At 63.8% G+C, this 17858-nt stretch overlaps 2 protein-coding genes across 4 annotated transcripts; one reads left to right on the top strand and one right to left on the bottom strand.

Annotated features, from left to right (window-relative positions):
* The first annotated feature begins 871 nt into the window (after positions 1-871).
* Positions 872-1990, top strand: RPS21 (ribosomal protein S21). Of its 2 annotated transcripts, XM_081832466.1 has the most exons (6): positions 872-972; positions 1094-1156; positions 1230-1293; positions 1430-1501; positions 1790-1845; positions 1931-1990. In XM_081832466.1, exons 2-6 carry the CDS (start codon positions 1107-1109, stop codon positions 1938-1940), a joined length of 252 nt encoding a protein of 83 aa, XP_081688592.1. In that variant the 5' UTR covers positions 872-972; positions 1094-1106; the 3' UTR covers positions 1941-1990. The 2 variants fall into 2 exon arrangements, with proteins under 2 accessions (XP_081688592.1, XP_081688593.1); XM_081832467.1 differs by lacking the exon at positions 872-972 and having other exon boundaries at positions 1094-1138.
* A 116-nt stretch (positions 1991-2106) lies between these two features.
* CABLES2 (Cdk5 and Abl enzyme substrate 2) lies at positions 2107-16614 on the bottom strand. Of its 2 annotated transcripts, none has more exons than XM_006750340.3 (10): positions 16099-16614; positions 8723-8794; positions 8557-8649; positions 7820-7897; positions 7248-7356; positions 6553-6718; positions 6030-6133; positions 5524-5630; positions 4578-4782; positions 2107-4397 (listed from the first exon to the last, which is right to left on the bottom strand). In XM_006750340.3, exons 1-10 carry the CDS (start codon positions 16599-16601, stop codon positions 4257-4259), a joined length of 1578 nt encoding a protein of 525 aa, XP_006750403.3. In that variant the 5' UTR covers positions 16602-16614; the 3' UTR covers positions 2107-4256. The 2 variants fall into 2 exon arrangements, with proteins under 2 accessions (XP_006750403.3, XP_081688591.1); XM_081832465.1 differs by having other exon boundaries at positions 2107-3056.
* Positions 16615-17858: the final 1244 nt, after the last annotated feature.

The following is a 17858-nucleotide window of genomic DNA, read 5'->3' as shown; positions in this document are numbered from 1 at the left end:
CAGTGGCCACACTCCTGACGCGCACCTGCTGGAGCTTAGCGGCAGCAGCAGCAGACACCCTGCTTACAAGAGAAGGTTTCCAGGCACGTGCGGACTTGCAGCCTCAGCCCCAGCTAGGCCCAGAAGGTAAACTCTGCCATAGCCAGAACGAAGCTGGCGAACGGTGCGCGCGGCCAGGCTGACTCGACTGTGCTCTGTGGGCCCGCTGTGCGGAGTGCCGCAGTGCGCAGAGCCCTTAACCGTGCGCCCGGACACAGACCTGCTCAGGGAGGTGGTGTGGGAGCCCAGACGGACGGAGGGCGTGCCGGGCAAAGGGACGATCCTCCTCCCGAGACTCAGCCTCAGGCAGCCCCTGCGGGGGAGGCAGGACGGACTGGGCGGAGAGATGAAGTCCGAAGCCGAGGTGGGAGCTGAGGAGCTGCCGAGCTCACCCCCAGGCCTGTGGGGCACGGGCCCGTCCGGCTCAGCGCTGCCCGGGACCCACCCCCAGCCTTGACAGCGCCCCCTCCCCGCTCTGCTCGGCCCTCGGTTTCCGGAGGGCTGGCGCCTACACGCGAGTCCCCCCTTCGCAGGGGACCCCAGCCCAAGCCCGGCTTCCCTCCGCCGCCCGCCCGCGGCTTCCTCGGGCTCGGATCAACTACACGCCCTGCTGCGTCCATCCGCACCTGGTCCTCGGCCACTTGCACGGGGCAAGTCCCAGGAGGGCTGTACACAGCCCGCGTCGCCGCTCTTCCGAAGCCGAGGCCCGGGCCCTGCCACCAGCCCCGCCCGGCCGCAACCCACCCCGCACCGCGCAACACGCGGAGGCCCCGCCCCCGTCCGCCGGAAGCGGAAGTGCATCCGAACCGGCCGGCTGCGCGCGGCGCGCCGGGACCCGGAAGCACTTCCCGAGGCCCCGCCCCGCTCGCCAATACCGCTGCCGGGGGACGCAGCGCTTCCTTTCTGCGCTCGAGCTCGTGGTGCTGGCAGCAGGTGGGCCGTGTGGCCGGGCGGGGGCGCCGGGCGGGGCTCCGGGGCGGGGGTCGGAGACCGGGGCCGCGGCGGGCGGGGGAGGGGACACGGCCCGGCCTCACGGCGCCGCGGGGTCTCGCAGGCGCGCCCTCGACATGCAGAACGACGCCGGCGAGTTCGTGGACCTGTACGTGCCGCGGAAATGGTGAGCGACCTCCGCCCCCACTCCCGCCCCCTCGACCCCCCACTCCCGCCCGCTCACTGCGCCCCCCCTGCAGCTCCGCCAGCAACCGCATCATCGGCGCCAAGGACCACGCGTCCATCCAGATGAACGTGGCCGAGGTGAGCCGGGCGGCGGAGGGCCAGTCCCGCCGGGGAGGGAGTTCCCAGGGCGGCCCGCGGGGTCGGTCATCCCCGGGCCCCAGGTTAGAGCGAAAGGTGCCTGGCGGGCTCTGTGACGCGCGTGGACGATTCGCAGGTTGATAAGGTGACGGGCAGGTTCAACGGCCAGTTCAAAACCTACGCTATCTGTGGGGCCATTCGCAGGATGGTGAGTGTGCCCCTGCTGCGCTTCCCGGGCGCGCTGTGGGCCGGGGAGGGGGACGTGCCGGCTGCCCGCCCCTTCCTGGGGTGCGTGGGGGAGGGGGCGAGGGGCCGGGGAAGGACCACCGTGACAGAGCACTCAGGCGGGCCTTGACCTTGGTTGGCGCTTGCGGGTCGGCAGGGGCGGCCTGGCCTCCAGAGCCCCCCCGCAGTCAGGTGTGAGGCCGGGAGACTGGGCTAGTCTGCGCTGCGGCGCGGGGGAGCAGGGCAGATGGCCTACCGTGCTTGTTTCCAGGGTGAGTCCGATGACTCCATCCTCCGACTGGCCAAGGCCGATGGCATCGTTTCCAAGTGAGTAAGAGGGCCTGCGTTTGGGCACAGAGGTCCTGGACCTTTCCAAAAACAAGGTTTAACATTGTCCTTATTTTTGTCCTAGGAACTTCTGACTGGAGATCACGGATGTGGGATGTTTGTCATAAATAAATAGTAAAACCCATTTGTGTCGGTTTGTTCTAAGACTGGGTGCGTTCTTCTGGGTGTCAGAGGGTCAGGGCTGTGCGTGTTTGACAAGGAGGGGCCACTCAGCCGAAAGGAGGCAACCAACCTACAGAGTACATTGCAAAACCACGTTTTACTTCGAACCACAAATACATTACCATTTGCAAACAAATCACCACATGTGACTGGACAATGAGGTCAGATAGTCGTGTAGCGCACTTTTCAGTCGACAGCTGCTACCAAGTGCTGAGAGCCCTGTTAGGCCCTCAGACACGTCTCACACGTCTGGGCTTGTTCCAGAGAATGAGGGGTTCAGGCTGAAGTTTGGCTTCAATACTGGCTTTGCTGCGGTGACAGCTGAACACCACACGAGAGCAGCTTTCTGCACAGATGACACGAGGACACACCAAGGGAGAAGCTATGGGTTGTATGTGAATACGTGAACTCCGGTCGTCTCAGCTGTTCTAAGGTCTGCACGGAAGTTCCAAGGACACGTGCCCTTTTCTGAGGTGAAGCTGTGGACCGGGATGTACACTTGGGGTCGGTCCCTTGCAGTACTTGTAACCTAAAAATATCCTTGAGACACGGGGTGGGACAGGTTGCTATCCAGAAGGAAGCTTCCACCTTCACCTTGGGTACGTGTGGTTTAAGGGGCCACGTTGGAGAGGACAGGGCGGTATTCCACAATAAATAAGCTTGGAATATGGACTTGGGCTTTGACCTCCATGCTGCAGTCTCCCCTCACCCCAGGAAGGAATGGCTGGCCTGTGGGCAGACACGGATGCTGGGGTCTGGGTGGAGTTGCTGGTGCCTGAGCGCTGTGATGAGAACTGGGGTCTCCTTTTTGCAGAAGCACCGGTCCACACGAGTACAGGCAGGGCTGTAGCCAGGGCCCTGTGACAGGTTCATAGGACAACAGTAGGGAAGCAGCTAAATGGCCCGGCCAACATGGTCATTTCTGACAGCAGCTGACTCAAGGGGAGAAACTCCTCAGTTCTTCACTGTTTGGTGGGGCAGCACGCTGGAGAACCAGGTCACAGAGCGTGCGGAACGGACACGCAGACCTGGGAAAGCAGAACAGGGGCCCTGTTGGCACACGGGGCACAGGCAACGGCCACTATCCCTTGGGCTCCTTTCATGACAGCGGGGACTGCTGCTCCCTCCTGCCTGGGAAGAAACTGTGAGCACCGACCCCTTTAGGGAGGTGGTGCCATGGGGTGCAGGGCCGTGGAGGAGCCCGTCTCCTGCCTGCTTGAGGATCAAGTGTGGTTTCAAGTCAACTTCAACAGATCTCATGTAACCAGTTTTTGTTCCCTTAAAAAGACCCATAGAACCAAATCCCAAGTAACAATAAATAACGCTGTTTTTCTCCATCACAATATTGCTTAGGAAGATCAAGAGCCAAGAGCAAGCAATCCAGACATCCTGAAAGTCCAGAGTGTCGCAGGTGAGCAGGGTTTCCCAGTGAGAGGTGAGGGGCAGGTCCCCCAGGGGCGGACCAGTGTCTGCGCCGAGGCCCGCCGGGCTGTGCGACCCTCGGGCACCAGGATTTCACAGTGACAGGATGCTCGGAAGAGTAACGAATGAGATAAACCGGAGTCTGCTCTGGTTGACTTAACCCAACGCCAGAGCTCTGCCTGTGGACACAGGGGCGGCAGATGGGCATCCCCGGGGGGGAGGCAGATGGGCATCCCCGGGGGGGCGCTGCTGGGCCGGGAGCCAGCCGTGGGGGTGCAGTGCTGCGTCTCCACATCCGAAAACCGTAATAGCCAAGACTGATGCTTCGTTACGTTAACTTCGGCAATTTCAGTGTGTCAGGTATGGTCTGGAAACCCAGATCTTCACTGAGATGCTCGCGCAGCAGCTGTGGTTTGCGGAAGACGCAAGGGAGAAGGACGCTGCAGAGCTGGGATGACTGCACAAGGTAAGCCAGGGTCCCCTTGCAGCCCGCTCTCAGGCACGTGGAAAAGAACATGAAACCTCCCACCTTGTTCCTGTGAAATTGCAAGCAGGCTCTCAGGAATACCATGGGCATGGTGTGCTTTGGAACGAAAGCAGTGTCCCTCCAAGGACGCAAGGGTGTGCAGACAGGGTCGTCGGTCACAGAGGGCAGGTGGGTCCCCACCAGGTGGGTGCCGAAGTGGGGACCTGTGGGCGTGCCCTGCAGTGCCTGAGAACACCTCCCCGGCCCACGTGTGAGTGCCTGCACCAGGGCTGTCTCGGCAGCGGAGGCCAGCCTCCCGGCATGCGGAGGCCGGCCTCGGCTAGAACTGCTGCGTGAGGCGTCGGTAATGAGGTAACACCTGGCTCTCGGGAAGGTAGAGCGCGAGTTCCAAGGCCACCAGCACCGTGAACTCGAACCCAATTAGATCCCGTCTGTTGAATCGAAACCTTTCTTCTAGCTTCTGCATTGAAAAAGCGAGGAGATTATGCGGGGCCTGGGCCCCGTCTCCCACCCAGGGCAGCAGGTTGGGGTGTGGGTGCAGGCCAGCTCCAGGTTCCCCACAGGCTCCCCGCAGGTGGCCAGGCCTTGTTGGGGGGTGGGGGGGCTGCAGGCCAGGCTGGGGCGGGACAGGCACACTCACGTCGATGAGCTGCTTCACTTCACTCCTGCGGAGGTCGCTGCTGATCTTGGCAGCGAGCAGCACGCACGCCCCAGCGCACAGCTTGCGGTTTTGCTTGTTGAGTTTGCCCTGCAGGACGAGCTTCTCAAAGTACACGTAGGCCATGGACACCGTCACGGGCTCCAGGCTGCACTCCTCAGAAAGGTTCCGCATCTCCCGCTTTAAACTGCAGGTTACACGGAGGCCCAGTGCTCAGGGGCCGAGGAAGTGGCCACCCTCTTCCTGCCCCAGGAGGGCCCTTTGGGCTGCTGAAAAAGCCCCATTCCCTGCGGGTGGGCCTGGCGCAGCACTCGGCCCGCAGCGTGGAGGGCAAGCCGGCTGATGTTGGCCCGTGGCATGCCCCCCCCCGCCCCGCAGCTATACTGGCCGGCCCACACTGTCCTCCAGAGAACACCACAGAGGACACAGTCCCTGCTGTCCTGTGGCAGTGAGGAGGACAATGCGGGGAGAAAACCGCCTGTGGAAAGGCCCCGTGGTGTAGACACGCTGAAGCAGCGTCTAGACCTTCAGTGAAGCCCCTGCGGGTGCTGCTGGGGAGGGGTCGGTGGGACACAGTGGGGCCAGATGGACCCAGGGCAGGGCAGTCCGCCACTTACTCGCCGTGAGGTCTTGGGCAAGCCTCCTTGGCCCTCGATCCCATTGATCATGGGGGGTCAGTGCCCGTCTCCCGTGCTGTCCCAGGACGGCTAGGAGGTGTGGGTATGAGAGGCAGCGAGGTGGCCTGGCCCACGGAGGTGGTAGGTAGGGGGCTAGGGAGCTGCTGATCTTGGCCTGGGCAGACGGCAGGGGGGGTCTGGGTGGGGCACATCTGTATTTGTCAAGCTCAGGGACCTACCAGAAACGGGGGAGGAGAGGAACGGCCCCATCGGGCGGTGGGGCCCAGAGACCTTGCCTCAGCCCCCCTTACCTCCGGATCTTGCTCAATGTCAGTTTGATGTGCGGGAACTTCTCTCGGAAAGTCTCGTTCATGTCCTTCTTGAGGTCAGAGGGCTTCACGTACTCTATCACCGTGGTCTGCAGGAGAGAAGGCAGCAGGGTAGGGAGCTGGCCCTGCACAGGCCTGGGGGCCCACCCGCCCCAGCCCGTGGGCTGATCTCATGCTGGCCGGGGACTGCGATGTGAATGTGTGGCGGCTTCAGGCAACAGCGCTGCCGAGGACAAGCCTCCGGACAGAGGGGCAGAGTGGGCAGCCCCGGGCCGCCAGGGCATGGGCTGAGGGCAATGGTGACCCCAGGGCGGTGTGGTCAGCACAGCCCTCCGGCCTACTGTGCACCCCCTCCTGCTCCTGTCCCGAGGTGCTGCTGGTGTCCAGGGGGTGGGGGGCACGTCAGCCCTGCCCTGGCGGCTTGCCCTCGGCCTGCCCCCAGATACCCAGAGGCGTGCGGACTGGGCACGTGGTGATGCTCACCGTACCATGTAAGAGGCGAAGATGAGGACCCGCTTGTGCTTGCCGCAGGGCCACTGTGGGTCGTCCAGGAGGTTGGGGTTATACTCCAGCGCATCCCCTGCGTCACTCCCTGCATGCAGAGGGCAGCCCTGACCCACCACGAGCCCCCAGCTCTGGCCAACCAGCTTCTGCCAACCCAAGCCTCAGCTGGAACCCTGGTCTAGTGCCGGGGGGGCCATGCTGCTGGGGCCTGGGGTCTGGGAGGGGCTGCAGGCCGTGGTTCCCCGTCCCTGAGGGCTGGATGGAAGGAAGGCTGTCCTGACGAGGAGGGGCCCCCTGCCCCCCCGCGTCCATGCCAGTGCCTGGTTGGGTGAAGCCTAGGCTGTCTGCTCTCATGGGAGTCCCTTCTCCTGACCCTGCCTCTGAGCCTGGCGCCCTGTCTGGACTGGGGACTGTGGGCTGGAATGGGTCTCTGGTCGGCCACATGCTGTCCCTTGCCCAGCTGGTGTGGCTGCCTGCCCTGCGCCCAGTTAGGGCATGTGAGGCTACCTAGCTCCGTGCCGGCTGGCGCTGACTTGGCCGGGGCTGGTTTGTATCTTGAGCCTGGCAGAGCGCGGGGGACGCTGGGCCGGGGCTGGGGCGGCAGGCCGTGGCTGTCCGTCTTGTGTGTGACCAGGGCATTGGTAGGATACAAGAACTTGGCATAAGACACCACCTGGAGAGGCAAGGGTGTCAGGGCTCAGTCCCTATTGCCCCTGGGCCCATGGCCCCGTCCTGAGACCAGAGGGAGGGCAAGCTGTGCCTTACGCCTTCCTGCTGCAGGAGGGCCCCGCACAAACGCCACCCTTACGTGGACAGGGAAGGACCTACTGAGAGCTAACGCTCCCAGGCAGCCCCGCGCTGGATGCTGCTCACCTGGCGTTAGCGTCCTCAGCAACAAGAATGTTCCAGAATGCCACCCTTGCCCTCCTGCGTGGGGTCTGCCACACAGGGACCTTCTCCCCGCCTCTGACCGACAGCAGAGGTGGCACCGGGACACCTCCCGATGCAGGTCATTTTTCGTCACTTGGCCACTGAGTGAAGCGATGGGGCCTGTTCTTACGGGGCTGTGGGGTTTCCTCCCACCCACACCGGGCGTTTTATAAGATTCAGGGGGAAACGCAGCTCCACGTGTTTACTGCCTTGGTGAGCACAAGCTCTGTGCTCGCCCACCCGCCCCGACCGTGGACGGCACCCACACTTGCCTTCCCATCTGCTCCCAGCTCGACGCCTTCCAACTCAAAGACCATCTCAGAAGACACGGAGACGCCACCGGAGGGGTGCCTCTGCTTCTGGCTGTCCACCCTGAGGTCACTGCAATGCACAGGATGGGGGACAGCTGCCTTCCTCTGCCCCTGGAGGAGGCCCAGTCCCGCCGCTCCGCGGGCCCAGCACTTCCTGTTCCAACACTCTGGAGGTTGGCAGTAACGGGGCAGCACTGACCTCTACCTGAGGCCACCCCCTTGGCCAGCGTGGCCCAGGCCCATCCCCCGTGAAGGGTTCCTTGTTGCCAGGCCCCCTGGTGCCGCCCCCACCCTGACGGCCGTGTCCTTCTTCCCGGAGTTCGGTGTGGGACGCATTTGCCTGGACTGCTCACGAGGACGCAGGGCAGCATCTCCATGAGGCGCGTCCCAGGCATCTGCACTTAAGCAGCTCAAACAAAGTAACGGTGCAGACACACCCTGCTAGAGAACCAGGACCCAAAAGGCCTTCAGAGCTCCTGAGGAGCTTCGGCAGAGCCGATCCCCTGAGCTCGGTGCCTCCCCGGGCCGCTCACCTGACCCGCAGGCCTTCTCCGTAGGGCAGCACTGAGAAGGCCGCACACAGGGACCGCCTGGCGCAGATGAGCACGATCCTGGGGGGAGGTGTTGGTCAGAGGAGGTGGCGGGCGTTTCTGGGACAGAATTCCTTCCCCCCTAGACTTGGGTGACACAGGCTGCTGGCTGGGACTACCGGGCCCCCGGGCTCACTGAAGCCAGCCCAGCGCTCAGCACCAGCACGAGCCCGTCACGCTGAGGGTCACGCTGCGGGGGCGGGGTCTGGGCCGCTGCTAGAACAGAGCTCCCCTACCAGGGCCGCTGGGTGGAGGCTCGGCAGCATGGCCTCCAGCAGGAAGGGCAATGGGCTCAGATGCCTCAGGGCTGGCAGGGCGGGCCGTGACGGTGGGCGATGGGAACCCCTGGGGCCCCCACACAGCGCCTACAGACACAGAAGCTCCGAGGGCCACCGCACCAGGCCTGTACCCGTTTGGGGCCCCTGCATCCTGGCTTTCTGCTCAACCACCCCCTGTGCTTCCCAAACAAACCAAGCCCTTCTCTCTCGGCCACATTCCATTGCCACGCCTGCTCTGTGTCCCTTCACCTGGGCTACCAGCGAGGAGGACAGGATAGGACCCAAGCCCTCGCTAGGTGCGAGGCAGACACGGTGGGCAGCTCCAGGACTATAGGCAGGGGCCCAGGATCGGATGGCAGCCCTGCCTCTGGGCGGCCACGTGCTTGCCGTGGCACGTGGTACCTGCTGTTCCTTGTATCATACTGCCTCATGTTCTTGATGAAGTGAGTCTTCTTCAGGCCTTTGTGTCTTGGGGATCCGGATATGTGTTTGGTTCTGCAAAGTAAAAACCAGGTCACTCTTCCCTCCCTCGAGACCCCCTCTGGCCCCGGGTCTCAGAGACACTTACCTCTGTACTGAGGCACATCCCACAGCATCTTCCAGGAACTCGAGAGAGCAGCGCTGGGAGGCGACTCGCCTTCTGTAAGAAGACAGAGCAGGGCCTCAGCTAACAGACCTGGGAAGGGGCTGCTCTCGGACCCAGAGACGTGCTCTCAGTCTTCTCCCTGCCGAAGGGGCAGCCCACAGCCACCGACCGGGTCAGGAGCCTGTCTGGGGTGAGGTCTGAGCCTTGGGGAGGGCCACCCAAGGACCAGAGTTTGCCAGAAGAATCCAAGCTGGACCAGCACCCTGGTCCGCTGCCCGTGGCCTCCTAAAGCTCAGCCTACACATTCCAGGCGTCCTCTCTGGCCCAGGATTGGCAGGGTGGGTCGTGCTTACCCACAGCAGGCTGAAGGCAATGAGGCGCTGCAGGAAGGCCTTCCAAGGTTGGAGGAGCTGCTCCTGGAGAGCTCACAACCTCCTACCCCGTGTCAGGGGAGCTTCTCATGCCTGAAGGCTCAGAAACCCTGCGTGTCTGCACCCTCAGTTCGAGATCACAAACCCCGGTTACTGGCACCCAGGCCACCACTGTGGTCACCTGTCAACCTCCTTGTCCTCGTGGGGCAGACATGCACATCTCACCAGTGAGGGCCACTTATAACAAAGCTGTGCAGATGGGCCCCAAGTCCCCACACCTTCCCAATGAGAGGGAGGCTCCCAGAGGCCAAGGCTGCGTGGCCCACAAAACAAAGCGATATGGGCGCTGCACTCAGCCCAGGCCGGCAGGTGCCAGGTGCCCTGCGCATCTAGAGTGTCAACTGAGTCCGGGCTCCTGGGGAGGGGTCGGGGGGACACATGTGGCCGAGGAGGCCACTTCTGGGAGCTACAGCCTGCCCAGAAGCAACTCTGTCCTCCCGCAGGACCCCTGGCTGACAGATGAGGCCCAGTGTGGTCAGGCCACCTCACCAGGTGGAGCGAGCCTAGAATCCACGTGGCCGTCGTGTGCTAGGGGCCCAGCCACCACCTCCTGCCACGGAGCCACTGCCTACGGGAGCGTAGACCAGCTGGGCACCTGCCCCAGGTCACACAACCAGGGCAGTCCTGGGGGACTCCAAGGCTGTCAGCCACAGCCCAGGCTCCACGTAAGTCTTTAAAATGACAGAGGCAGCAGAAACTCGAAAAGAAACCAGAATCGAACACGGCACAACCTCTAGTGAAATGCTGGGTGTCCCCCACTGCGGCCCCACCTCCGGAGAGGGGCGCTGCCTGGTGGTGGTGGGGGAGGGCACCCGCCTGCCGGATGAGAGTGCTTGAGAGTGCTGTGAATGCGAGAGTTAATCAGATAGGGGAGCCCAGGCTGGAGCCGCAGTCTGAGGACCGGCCGGGGGGGCGGGGGGAATGGGCCCAGGGGCCTCTGCAGGCGGGTGTGCAGCTGGTCAAGGGACGGCAGGAGGGGCATGTCCGGCGGACACCCAGCGTCCTAAGAAGCCTGGGGGGTGGGGGCGGGTGAGTAGGTGGACGGGCAGGACCCGTGCCAAGAAAAGTCGCTGACTTGGGTAGAGCCCGAGCGGCCCTGCAGGGCTGGGCTCAGAGGCCCCGTGCAGCGGCCCCATGAGGCTTCCTCAGGGCATTTTCCAGGTGGTGCCCCAACGGCTTCCGCACACCTGGGACCTCACCTGCAGGGCCCAGGCCAGTAGCGGTCTCCACAGAGGCCCGGCCCCGCACACAGCCTCTGGCCCACTGCCCGGCAGGCGAGACATGGGCCTCTGCCGCCTCGCTCGCACCTTCTGTTGATTCTGGGATGATGCCACTCAGCTCACCAGGCTTTAAAATCTGTTCCCAGTTGCTTTTGCAGGTACCTGTGGTTTTCTTCCAGTTCTCTCTCCTCCTGAGCATTTTACAGATACTCAGCCCTCACGATAACTGCACACGATGGGCGGTGTTACTACTCTCAGTTCACACGTGGGGAAACTGAGGCACAGAGCGGGCAAGCAAGCTGCCCGAGATCACACAGCTGGTCAGGTGCTGCTGGGACCTGCACGCCCGTGGGCGTTCTGTGCATTTGCCAACGGCAGCAACACTGCCTCTCTACCCCCCGCAGACCCCGGGGCTGGGCTGGCTGGAATTGAGGCCACCCCTCAACCATGCCCTCGGGTGCTCCTCTGCTGAACTTGGCCTGCGTTCCAGGTGTGCTGTTTGGGGTGGCATGAAAAGCCTATGACAATGCTGATCACCGAGCCCCGAGCTCTGATGCGCAGGTCTGCGGGGGCACGTGGGACATGGGAGGCCCAGGCGTGCAGACCTACTGTGTTCTCAGGATCAGGCTGATGTGCAGATATGGGGGGGGGGGAGCGGTACATCCCCGTCTGCAGAGGGCTGAGTGAGGGCACAGTGATGAGCCGGTGGCTGCAGAACATTCTGGAAGTGCAGCGTCTGGGCAGGAGAGAGTGTGGGCTCCCAGGGACCCCAAACTCTTTGGGTGTGGAGGTGACCGCGTGTCGGGCGGCACCTGGTCTGCAGGGTTCTCAGAAAGTGAAGGCGGTAGGGAAGCTGGCAGTCAGAGCCCCGGTCGTGGACGCACACGACTATCTAGGGGCCGCCCCAGGTGGTCAGGCGGTGCCTACCCTTCCCAGAACGTGGAGCAGCTCAGCCGCTTTCAAAAGGGACTGCTGGCTAGTCAACCTCTGGCAGGTGGCTCCTCTGGAGGAATGTCCAGCCCCTCAGTGAGTCCCAAGGCAAGAGCACCACGCCCTCGCATGTGGCCCCAGCAGGATGGGCTCCGGCCAAGGGTGCCCTGCTCAGCCTCTCTGGAAGCTGCCCCCCAGGAAGGTGTTTCTGTGGCCAGCAGGCAGGACAGGACATCCCAGCAGCTGCCTCTGAAATAGTCCCCGCGGGAGGCAAGCCAGCGCGGTCAGTGGGAGGCTGGGCACACCGCACTCACAGCGCGCCTGGATGCACAGCACCCACGGTGGGGACGGAAGCTGGCTGCAGAGAGCTTCTGGGGGACAGCGTGTGCTGCCCCCAGGGCGGGACACACATTTTACACCCCCACTTAAAAACACTGCTAACAAATACGCTACAAAGAACAAGACTTGGGCTCTCTGCTACCTGCCAAGTCGCCCCAGCCCAGGAAGCCTCTCTGCTGAGCCACGGCCAGGGCCAGGGTCCGCGGGATGGGGTCTGCTCACTGGCGACTGGCCCGAGGCTGCCTGCGTAAGACTCTCTGGGGAAGAAGGAGCCAAGGGTCGGGTGTGGGAGAGGCACAAGCGGCCACCGTACGGACCACAGGCCTGCTCAGCCTCCGGTTCACTGTCAGAATTGCCGCCCCCCACCCCAGATGTGAAATGCGCCTGCAAACAGGAAGAGAAATCACTACTGGACGGTTTCTATCGCCTGACTAACGCCCTTTACTTTGTCACTGCAGAAATACCCAGCCAAGGAAGGCTCCCACTTGAGGTCTGTTTGAGGGCCGAGAACCACCCAAACAGAGTGAGGGGCCAAGTGAAGGGGTCAGACCAGCTGGTGTGGGCTGCTGACAGGCACTCGTGCCCACGACTTGGGCCCCTCTCCTGCTCCGTGCCCATCTGAGCATGGCACCTGACCTCGCAGATCCTTGTGCATATCTGTCCAAGGAGTGGTGGTCCTGGGCACCCCATCTCACCAAGTCCCTGCCAGGAAAAGCACAAACCCCACATTCCAGCCAACCGCTCCGAGAGGCCTGAAGTTCCCCCGGTGATGGGACCCCAGGTGTGGTCTCTGGGGGCCAAGTCTCAGCAAGGCCTCCGAGCTGCCACGGGATGATGCACCTCTAGGCTCTAACCTTGGCAACCATCTCCAGCTGTCCTCCAGCAAGAACCCCCCAAATCAGAGTTGAAAGCAAACTGCCAGATGCTACACTGAAAATGGTTTAATTTCGACAGGAGCTTGGCAGCTTCAGGAACACGAAGTGGCTCCTGGCCAGCATGGCAGCTGAAACCCCAGGCCCTTTCTCGGAATCGTTCCAGTGTGAACCGTCCAGAGCTGCGAGGCTTTCTGCTCCCCCCTACCGCAGCAATGTCCCTGGCCTCATGGCAGCACCCCTAGCTCCCCTGTGCCTTGGACACTAATGAGGGCTGTCGTGGGCTGAGCTGGGCCCCCCAAAAAGTTATGTTGAAGTCCTGACCCCTGACATCTGTTATTTTGGCCCTGGTTAGAGATAGGATCTCTGTAGATGTGACCAAGTGAAGAGGGGGCCCTTCGGGTGGGCCCTGATCCAATGACTGGTGTCCTTACAAGGAGAGGCCAGGTTCAGACACAGACACACAGGACAAGCGTCATGAAGACGGAGCAGAGACTGGAGGGATGCCTGGGCCACCCAGAGCTGGGGGGAGGCAAGAAGGCTCCTTCTCTGGGGCTTCCAGAGGGAGCGCAGCCCTGCCCCGCCCCGATCGCAGCCCTGCGTCTCCTAAGACAGCGAGAGGAAGTGAGGCTGCGGTCCGATGCTGCCCAGCTCGCGGGAACCCCCTCGGGTTTTCTAGGAGAGGAGGGTGCGGGGCCCGAGAACCTGTTTCTGCCAGCTGGAGGAGCCCAGAAGCCCACCTGCTTGCCTTAAGTGATCGCGGTGTTGAGATTAAAGTAAACACCGTGTTAGAGGTTCTAGGAGGGAGGTTTGGACTCCAGTGACTTGCTCACTGGCTTAGCAGGAAAAGCCACACCGGGCTGAACCCCGAGGGTGAAACACAACTTCCCTGCTGTGGACTGAGTGTGAGCACTCACTGGGTAACCTGCTTGTGACAAGTGTCTGTTCACCTGGCCCTGGCCACGGCCACCCCTCGCTGAGCCCTTGACCTCATCTGACCTCACAGAGCCCCTCAGGTATGTAGTACAGAAGGCAAAAGCACTTCACAGAGGAGTAAACTGAGGCTCAGGGAGGCTCCTGCCCAAGGTCACAACAGAGCCCCTTCCGGGTGGACCTAGGGTGACAGCGCATCTGTCCCCAGAGCCTGGCTCAAACCACCACACTCATGGTACAGACTTTAGGAGGGGGCCCCACTACCCCCACTCTGGAAATACAACTGATCCTCAGACTGGGCCTGCAGCTAAGAGCCCCTTGGCTTGGCTGGACGCCCCTCACACACTCTGTAGCGACTCTCTTGGGCAGAGCCCGAGGAGGGACAGTTCTGCGCAGGCAGGTGTGGCCCCGGAGGGCAGGAAGGAGGGAGCAGCAGGAGAGGGTTCATGTCCCGGGTGGAGGGACAGAGGGACGGGGGTGGGTGCAGCAGGAAAACCAAAGGGCACCCCGCTCACATCATTTCCCATCCTGCGCCAGCGTCCTCCCCAGCTCCCAGGAACGGGTGGTGCCGGGGCCCCACCAGCCCCTGTGGCCTCACAGGGCTTCTGCTCACAGCTGCTGCATCCAGCACCCACACTCCCCCCCGCCCCCAAGCCCTTCCCTGGAGCGTGGCCCCAAGGGGCAGGCTGCTGGCCCACAGCAGGGTTGCCTGTTTGCTGAACAGAGAGCCTAAAACGACACGCAGTCTGCCCAGAATGCACACGCACCCCAAAAGGGGAAGGGGGCGGCCCAGCGTCAGACAGCGGGCAGAGAGAGTAGACACAAACTGCTCGCAGGAAGCTCGGGTCTGGCAGCAGGTGAGCCCCCTTCCTCTGAAGCCCCATGACTCGTCAACGCCACAGAGGGACTCCAGAGGCCCAGCGTGATCTAGGGACCATCCTCCGGGCAGACTCTACGACTTCAAGGAAGAGGACAAGTAGGCTTCGGGCTCTGGTTTTAAAATGGACTGATTTCCACAGATAAAATAGTTTTTTCTGAACATCAGCCTCCTCTCGGATAAGCAGTCCCGTCTCCCCAGGGATGGCCGGAGTGTGCTGCTGAGCTGCCATGTTTGGGGCCGAATGATCGCTCGGCTCCACTCAGCCCTCTAACCGTCCGTCTCTGCGGCCTCAGCCAGGCCTGCTTGTGGAAGGGTCAGGTCCACGGGCATCTTCCTGGCCTGCCCAGGAGGCAGCCGCTTCTCCACAGAGTTGGAAATACTTCCGTCTACGGTGTGACAGTGCCCTCAGTAAGCACTCACCCGTGGGCCACACACGGGAACTCATAATGTAACATCAAGAACTGATAACCAAGCCTGCATTCTGGTCTCAACCCCATCATCTTCAGCGCTGTCTGGCGGCCAGGGGTGTGAGGCAGCCATGATGACCTCCAGGTGACAAGAGCCACCTCTGAACCCCAGGGACTCGAGGCCTCGGCCCACCCATGCAGGGCAGTGAGCTGTAGGGCTCTGCTCTCGGCCCCTCCCTGCATACCTGCAGGGCCTGCCTCAGGAGGGCCTGCCCTGCAGCTCTGTTCTGCAGACAAAGGCTAAGCAATGCCCTTCCAGAAGGACTGCGATAGCAGCCTGTCCGGAGTCCCAGGCCCAGGCACCAAATCACTCGTCACAGTGAAGGTGGGCAGTGGGAGGGTGGCGGATAGCCCCAGCGTCTGGAGGAGGGGGCACCCAAAGCTGAGCTCTGCGGGCAGCTGTGGAAGGGTCTCTGGGAGAAGAATGTGGGTGTCTGGCAGCCAGGGGCTTTCTGAGCACAGGCAGACTGGAGGGGCAGGGGTGGTGGCTGCTCTGGGTTGGGCTGAGGGCTTCCTAGACACAGGGAATCAGGGCAGGGAGAGTAAGTGCAAGCTGGGAACAGACAGGGCCAGGGACACTGAGCTCAGAGGGGTTGGGGGGGGGGACAGCAGTCAGCATGGAGGTAATGGGGTGGACCAGGGACCAGTAAGTTGGGAGGCTGGGAGGTTCAGCCGGGCGCAGGGGCTCGGAAGCCACATGTCACAGGGCAGGGGGACTGGAGGGGTCACTCGGCTTGGAGAGCACAAGGAGACACACAAGGGATGCTTGAGAGTCCCTGAGTCCTGGGACTGACAAAAGCAGGTTGGGGAGGGGCGTGTCCAGGGCTGCCAGGGCTGTGTGTCTGGGGGCTGATAAGGGCGGAGGGAACCCTGAAACTCAGGTTTCAGGGGATTGCCAAGGTTGAAAGGGGCTGACAGAATTAAGGGGACCATGACCCCTGTGTCTGGGGACACGGCCTGAGGACCGCTGACCCCCACATCTTAGACTCATGGGGCCCAGGCAAAACTCTCTTTCTAGTGCTGGCAAAGCCCAGGACACCCCAACCCTGTGTGTGGGGCTCCCAGGGGAGCGGGGCCCCCTTCTGATCCCTAAGTCCTAGGCGACCCTCTGTCATGGGCTCCCAGGGCCCCAAGTGACCCTGATCCCCAAATCCTGTGCAGATGGGGCCCTGGACCACTCCACCCCCATCCCCTGGACCCATGACCCCCAGGTCACTCCGACCCTGTGTGCTGAGCTGTCAGGTCACCCCAGCCCTGCGCGGGTCCGGCCCAGGGTCCCCACTCACCTCTGGCGCTGCATGTCCAGCCCGAGTCCCAGGCCGAGGCCGAGGCTGGCGGGCGCGGGGCCGGGCGCCGGGCTGAGCAGGCCCTGGGGCGCCGACGCCCTGCCCGCGGGCCCGGGCAGCCCTGGAAGGCCGGCGGGGGGCGCGGGCGGAGGCGGCGGCGGCGGCGGCGGGGCCCCGCGGGCGGGGGGCTCGGGCCCCGGGGGTCCTGGTGGTCCCGGCGGCGGAGGCGGCGGCGCGGGCGGCTCGCGGGCCTCGGCGGGCGGCGGCGGCGGGGGTTTCTCTCCGCCCGGGCCCAGGCTCGGGGGCCGGCCGTCCAGGGAGATGTTGTTGAGGAAGAAGAGCGCGGCCTGGCGGCGCCGCGAATCCCCGCGCCTTCGGAGCGCCTGCGGCGGGGCCCTGGCAGCGGGGCCGGGGCCGGCGGGCGGCGGGGCCCTGGCAGGGCCGGGGCCGGGGCCGGGGCCGGGGGCCGGGCCCTGGGCTCCACCCGCCGCGGCCGCGGCCATCCTCCGACTGAGCCCGCCGGCCGCCCGCCGCCACCGCCCCACCTGCCCGCACGCGCCCGCGCACGCCGCCCATTGGCCGAGGCTCGCCCACATGCAAATATATTGCCGTCGCGCTTACCCATTGGCCCGCGCGGTGCCGTGGGCGGGCCGCGGAGTTCCGGGGCGGCTCCCCTGGGTCCTAGAGGCGGTTCCGCTGCGCCCCGGGGGAGCGGGAGACCGGCGCCCGCGGGGCACTCCACCCCACGGGGCCTGGCCGGGGGCCCAGCGGCGGCGCTGGCCCAGGTTCGAATCCCCTCCTCGGAAGCAGCGGCTACGGGGCCGCCGGCGCCCGGTTCTCCTTGCGGGGCTGCGGCGTTCATGGTCAGCCTCCGTGCAGCCTGAGTCTTTAGGCTCCAGTGCACGTCTCCTGTGGGGTGTGGGTCAGTGCTAGCGGCTGGGGCGCGGGGTGGGGGGCTGAAGCCGTGCCGCCTGCCCTCTGGGGGGGGGCGTTCAGGTTGCAAAGGGCCATCCCCTCGAGGAGCCCCTAAGACTCCCTGGAATGGCGGGCGGTGCCGCCTGGCTTCCCTCGCTGACTGAAGAAGACACCGAGGGTCTGAAGGGAGAAGGCACCTGCTTGGAATCACCGGCAGGTCGGGGCCGTGCTGGGCCTTCAGTCCCAGGCAGAGTCTTGCACTGCCCTCAGCAGCAAAGTGACATTGAGCCTTGGTGCTGCCTAGGCCTCCTTTCCCTCTCCTGTACCCAGGTGCCCCTGACTTCAGAGCAGGTGGCTCCATGCTCAGGTGCTGCTTCTGGAGCCCCCAGGAGCCCACCTGTGTCTTTGCGGGACAGGGTCCTGCCGCCACCTCTAGGCCACTCTTCTGGTCTGCCCAGCTTTCTGCCTGGGACAGTGACTTCAGGGTACTGTCAAGATGAAGCTGGCTCCGTGAGGGGGCATCCCCAGGCTGCAGGTCCGGGCACCTGCTGGTGGGCTCGCCCACACAGCTCAGAGAGCGCTTCCGTGTGTGGCCGCTCGGCACACGCCATTACCCCGTGTGTATTCTGTGCCCATGCTGGAGAGGGTGTGGGGCGGGGCGGGGCGGGGCGGGGCAGACGCCATGAGACAGAGCTTCCTGTCCCAAGTGAGACCTACTGCATGGCTGGGCTCCCCTTTTGGACGCCATACCCCCCTTCATAGTGGCCGTGTCCCCTCCTACTGATCTTCATTTGCCACCATGCGTAGGCTCACCCAGTGTCCAGCCTGACCTCTTTCCTCTTCCC

Source organism: Leptonychotes weddellii, chromosome 10 (genome assembly GCF_054177405.1).
Source record: "Leptonychotes weddellii isolate Sample4059 chromosome 10, ASM5417740v2, whole genome shotgun sequence".
NCBI classification, from domain to species: domain Eukaryota; kingdom Metazoa; phylum Chordata; class Mammalia; order Carnivora; family Phocidae; genus Leptonychotes; species Leptonychotes weddellii.
Note: the sequence above shows the minus strand (reverse complement) of the source record. Positions and strands in the feature narration are given on the sequence as shown.

Excerpts from the sequence above, each read along its gene's own strand:
- RPS21 (XM_081832466.1), top strand. The coding sequence starts at position 1,107 with ATGCAGAACGACGCCGGCGAGTTCGTGGACCTGTACGTGCCGCGGAAA. Across the intron at positions 1,157-1,229 it reads CTGTACGTGCCGCGGAAATG|CTCCGCCAGCAACCGCATCA; the intron begins GTGAGCGACCTC and ends CCCCCCCTGCAG. Across the intron at positions 1,294-1,429 it reads TCCAGATGAACGTGGCCGAG|GTTGATAAGGTGACGGGCAG; the intron begins GTGAGCCGGGCG and ends GACGATTCGCAG.
- CABLES2 (XM_006750340.3), bottom strand. The coding sequence starts at position 16,601 with ATGGCCGCGGCCGCGGCGGGTGGAGCCCAGGGCCCGGCCCCCGGCCCC. Across the intron at positions 8,795-16,098 it reads CTGGACATGCAGCGCCAGAG|AAGGCGAGTCGCCTCCCAGC; the intron begins GTGAGTGGGGAC and ends GTCTTCTTACAG. Across the intron at positions 4,783-5,523 it reads ACATTGAGCAAGATCCGGAG|TTTAAAGCGGGAGATGCGGA; the intron begins GTAAGGGGGGCT and ends TGTAACCTGCAG.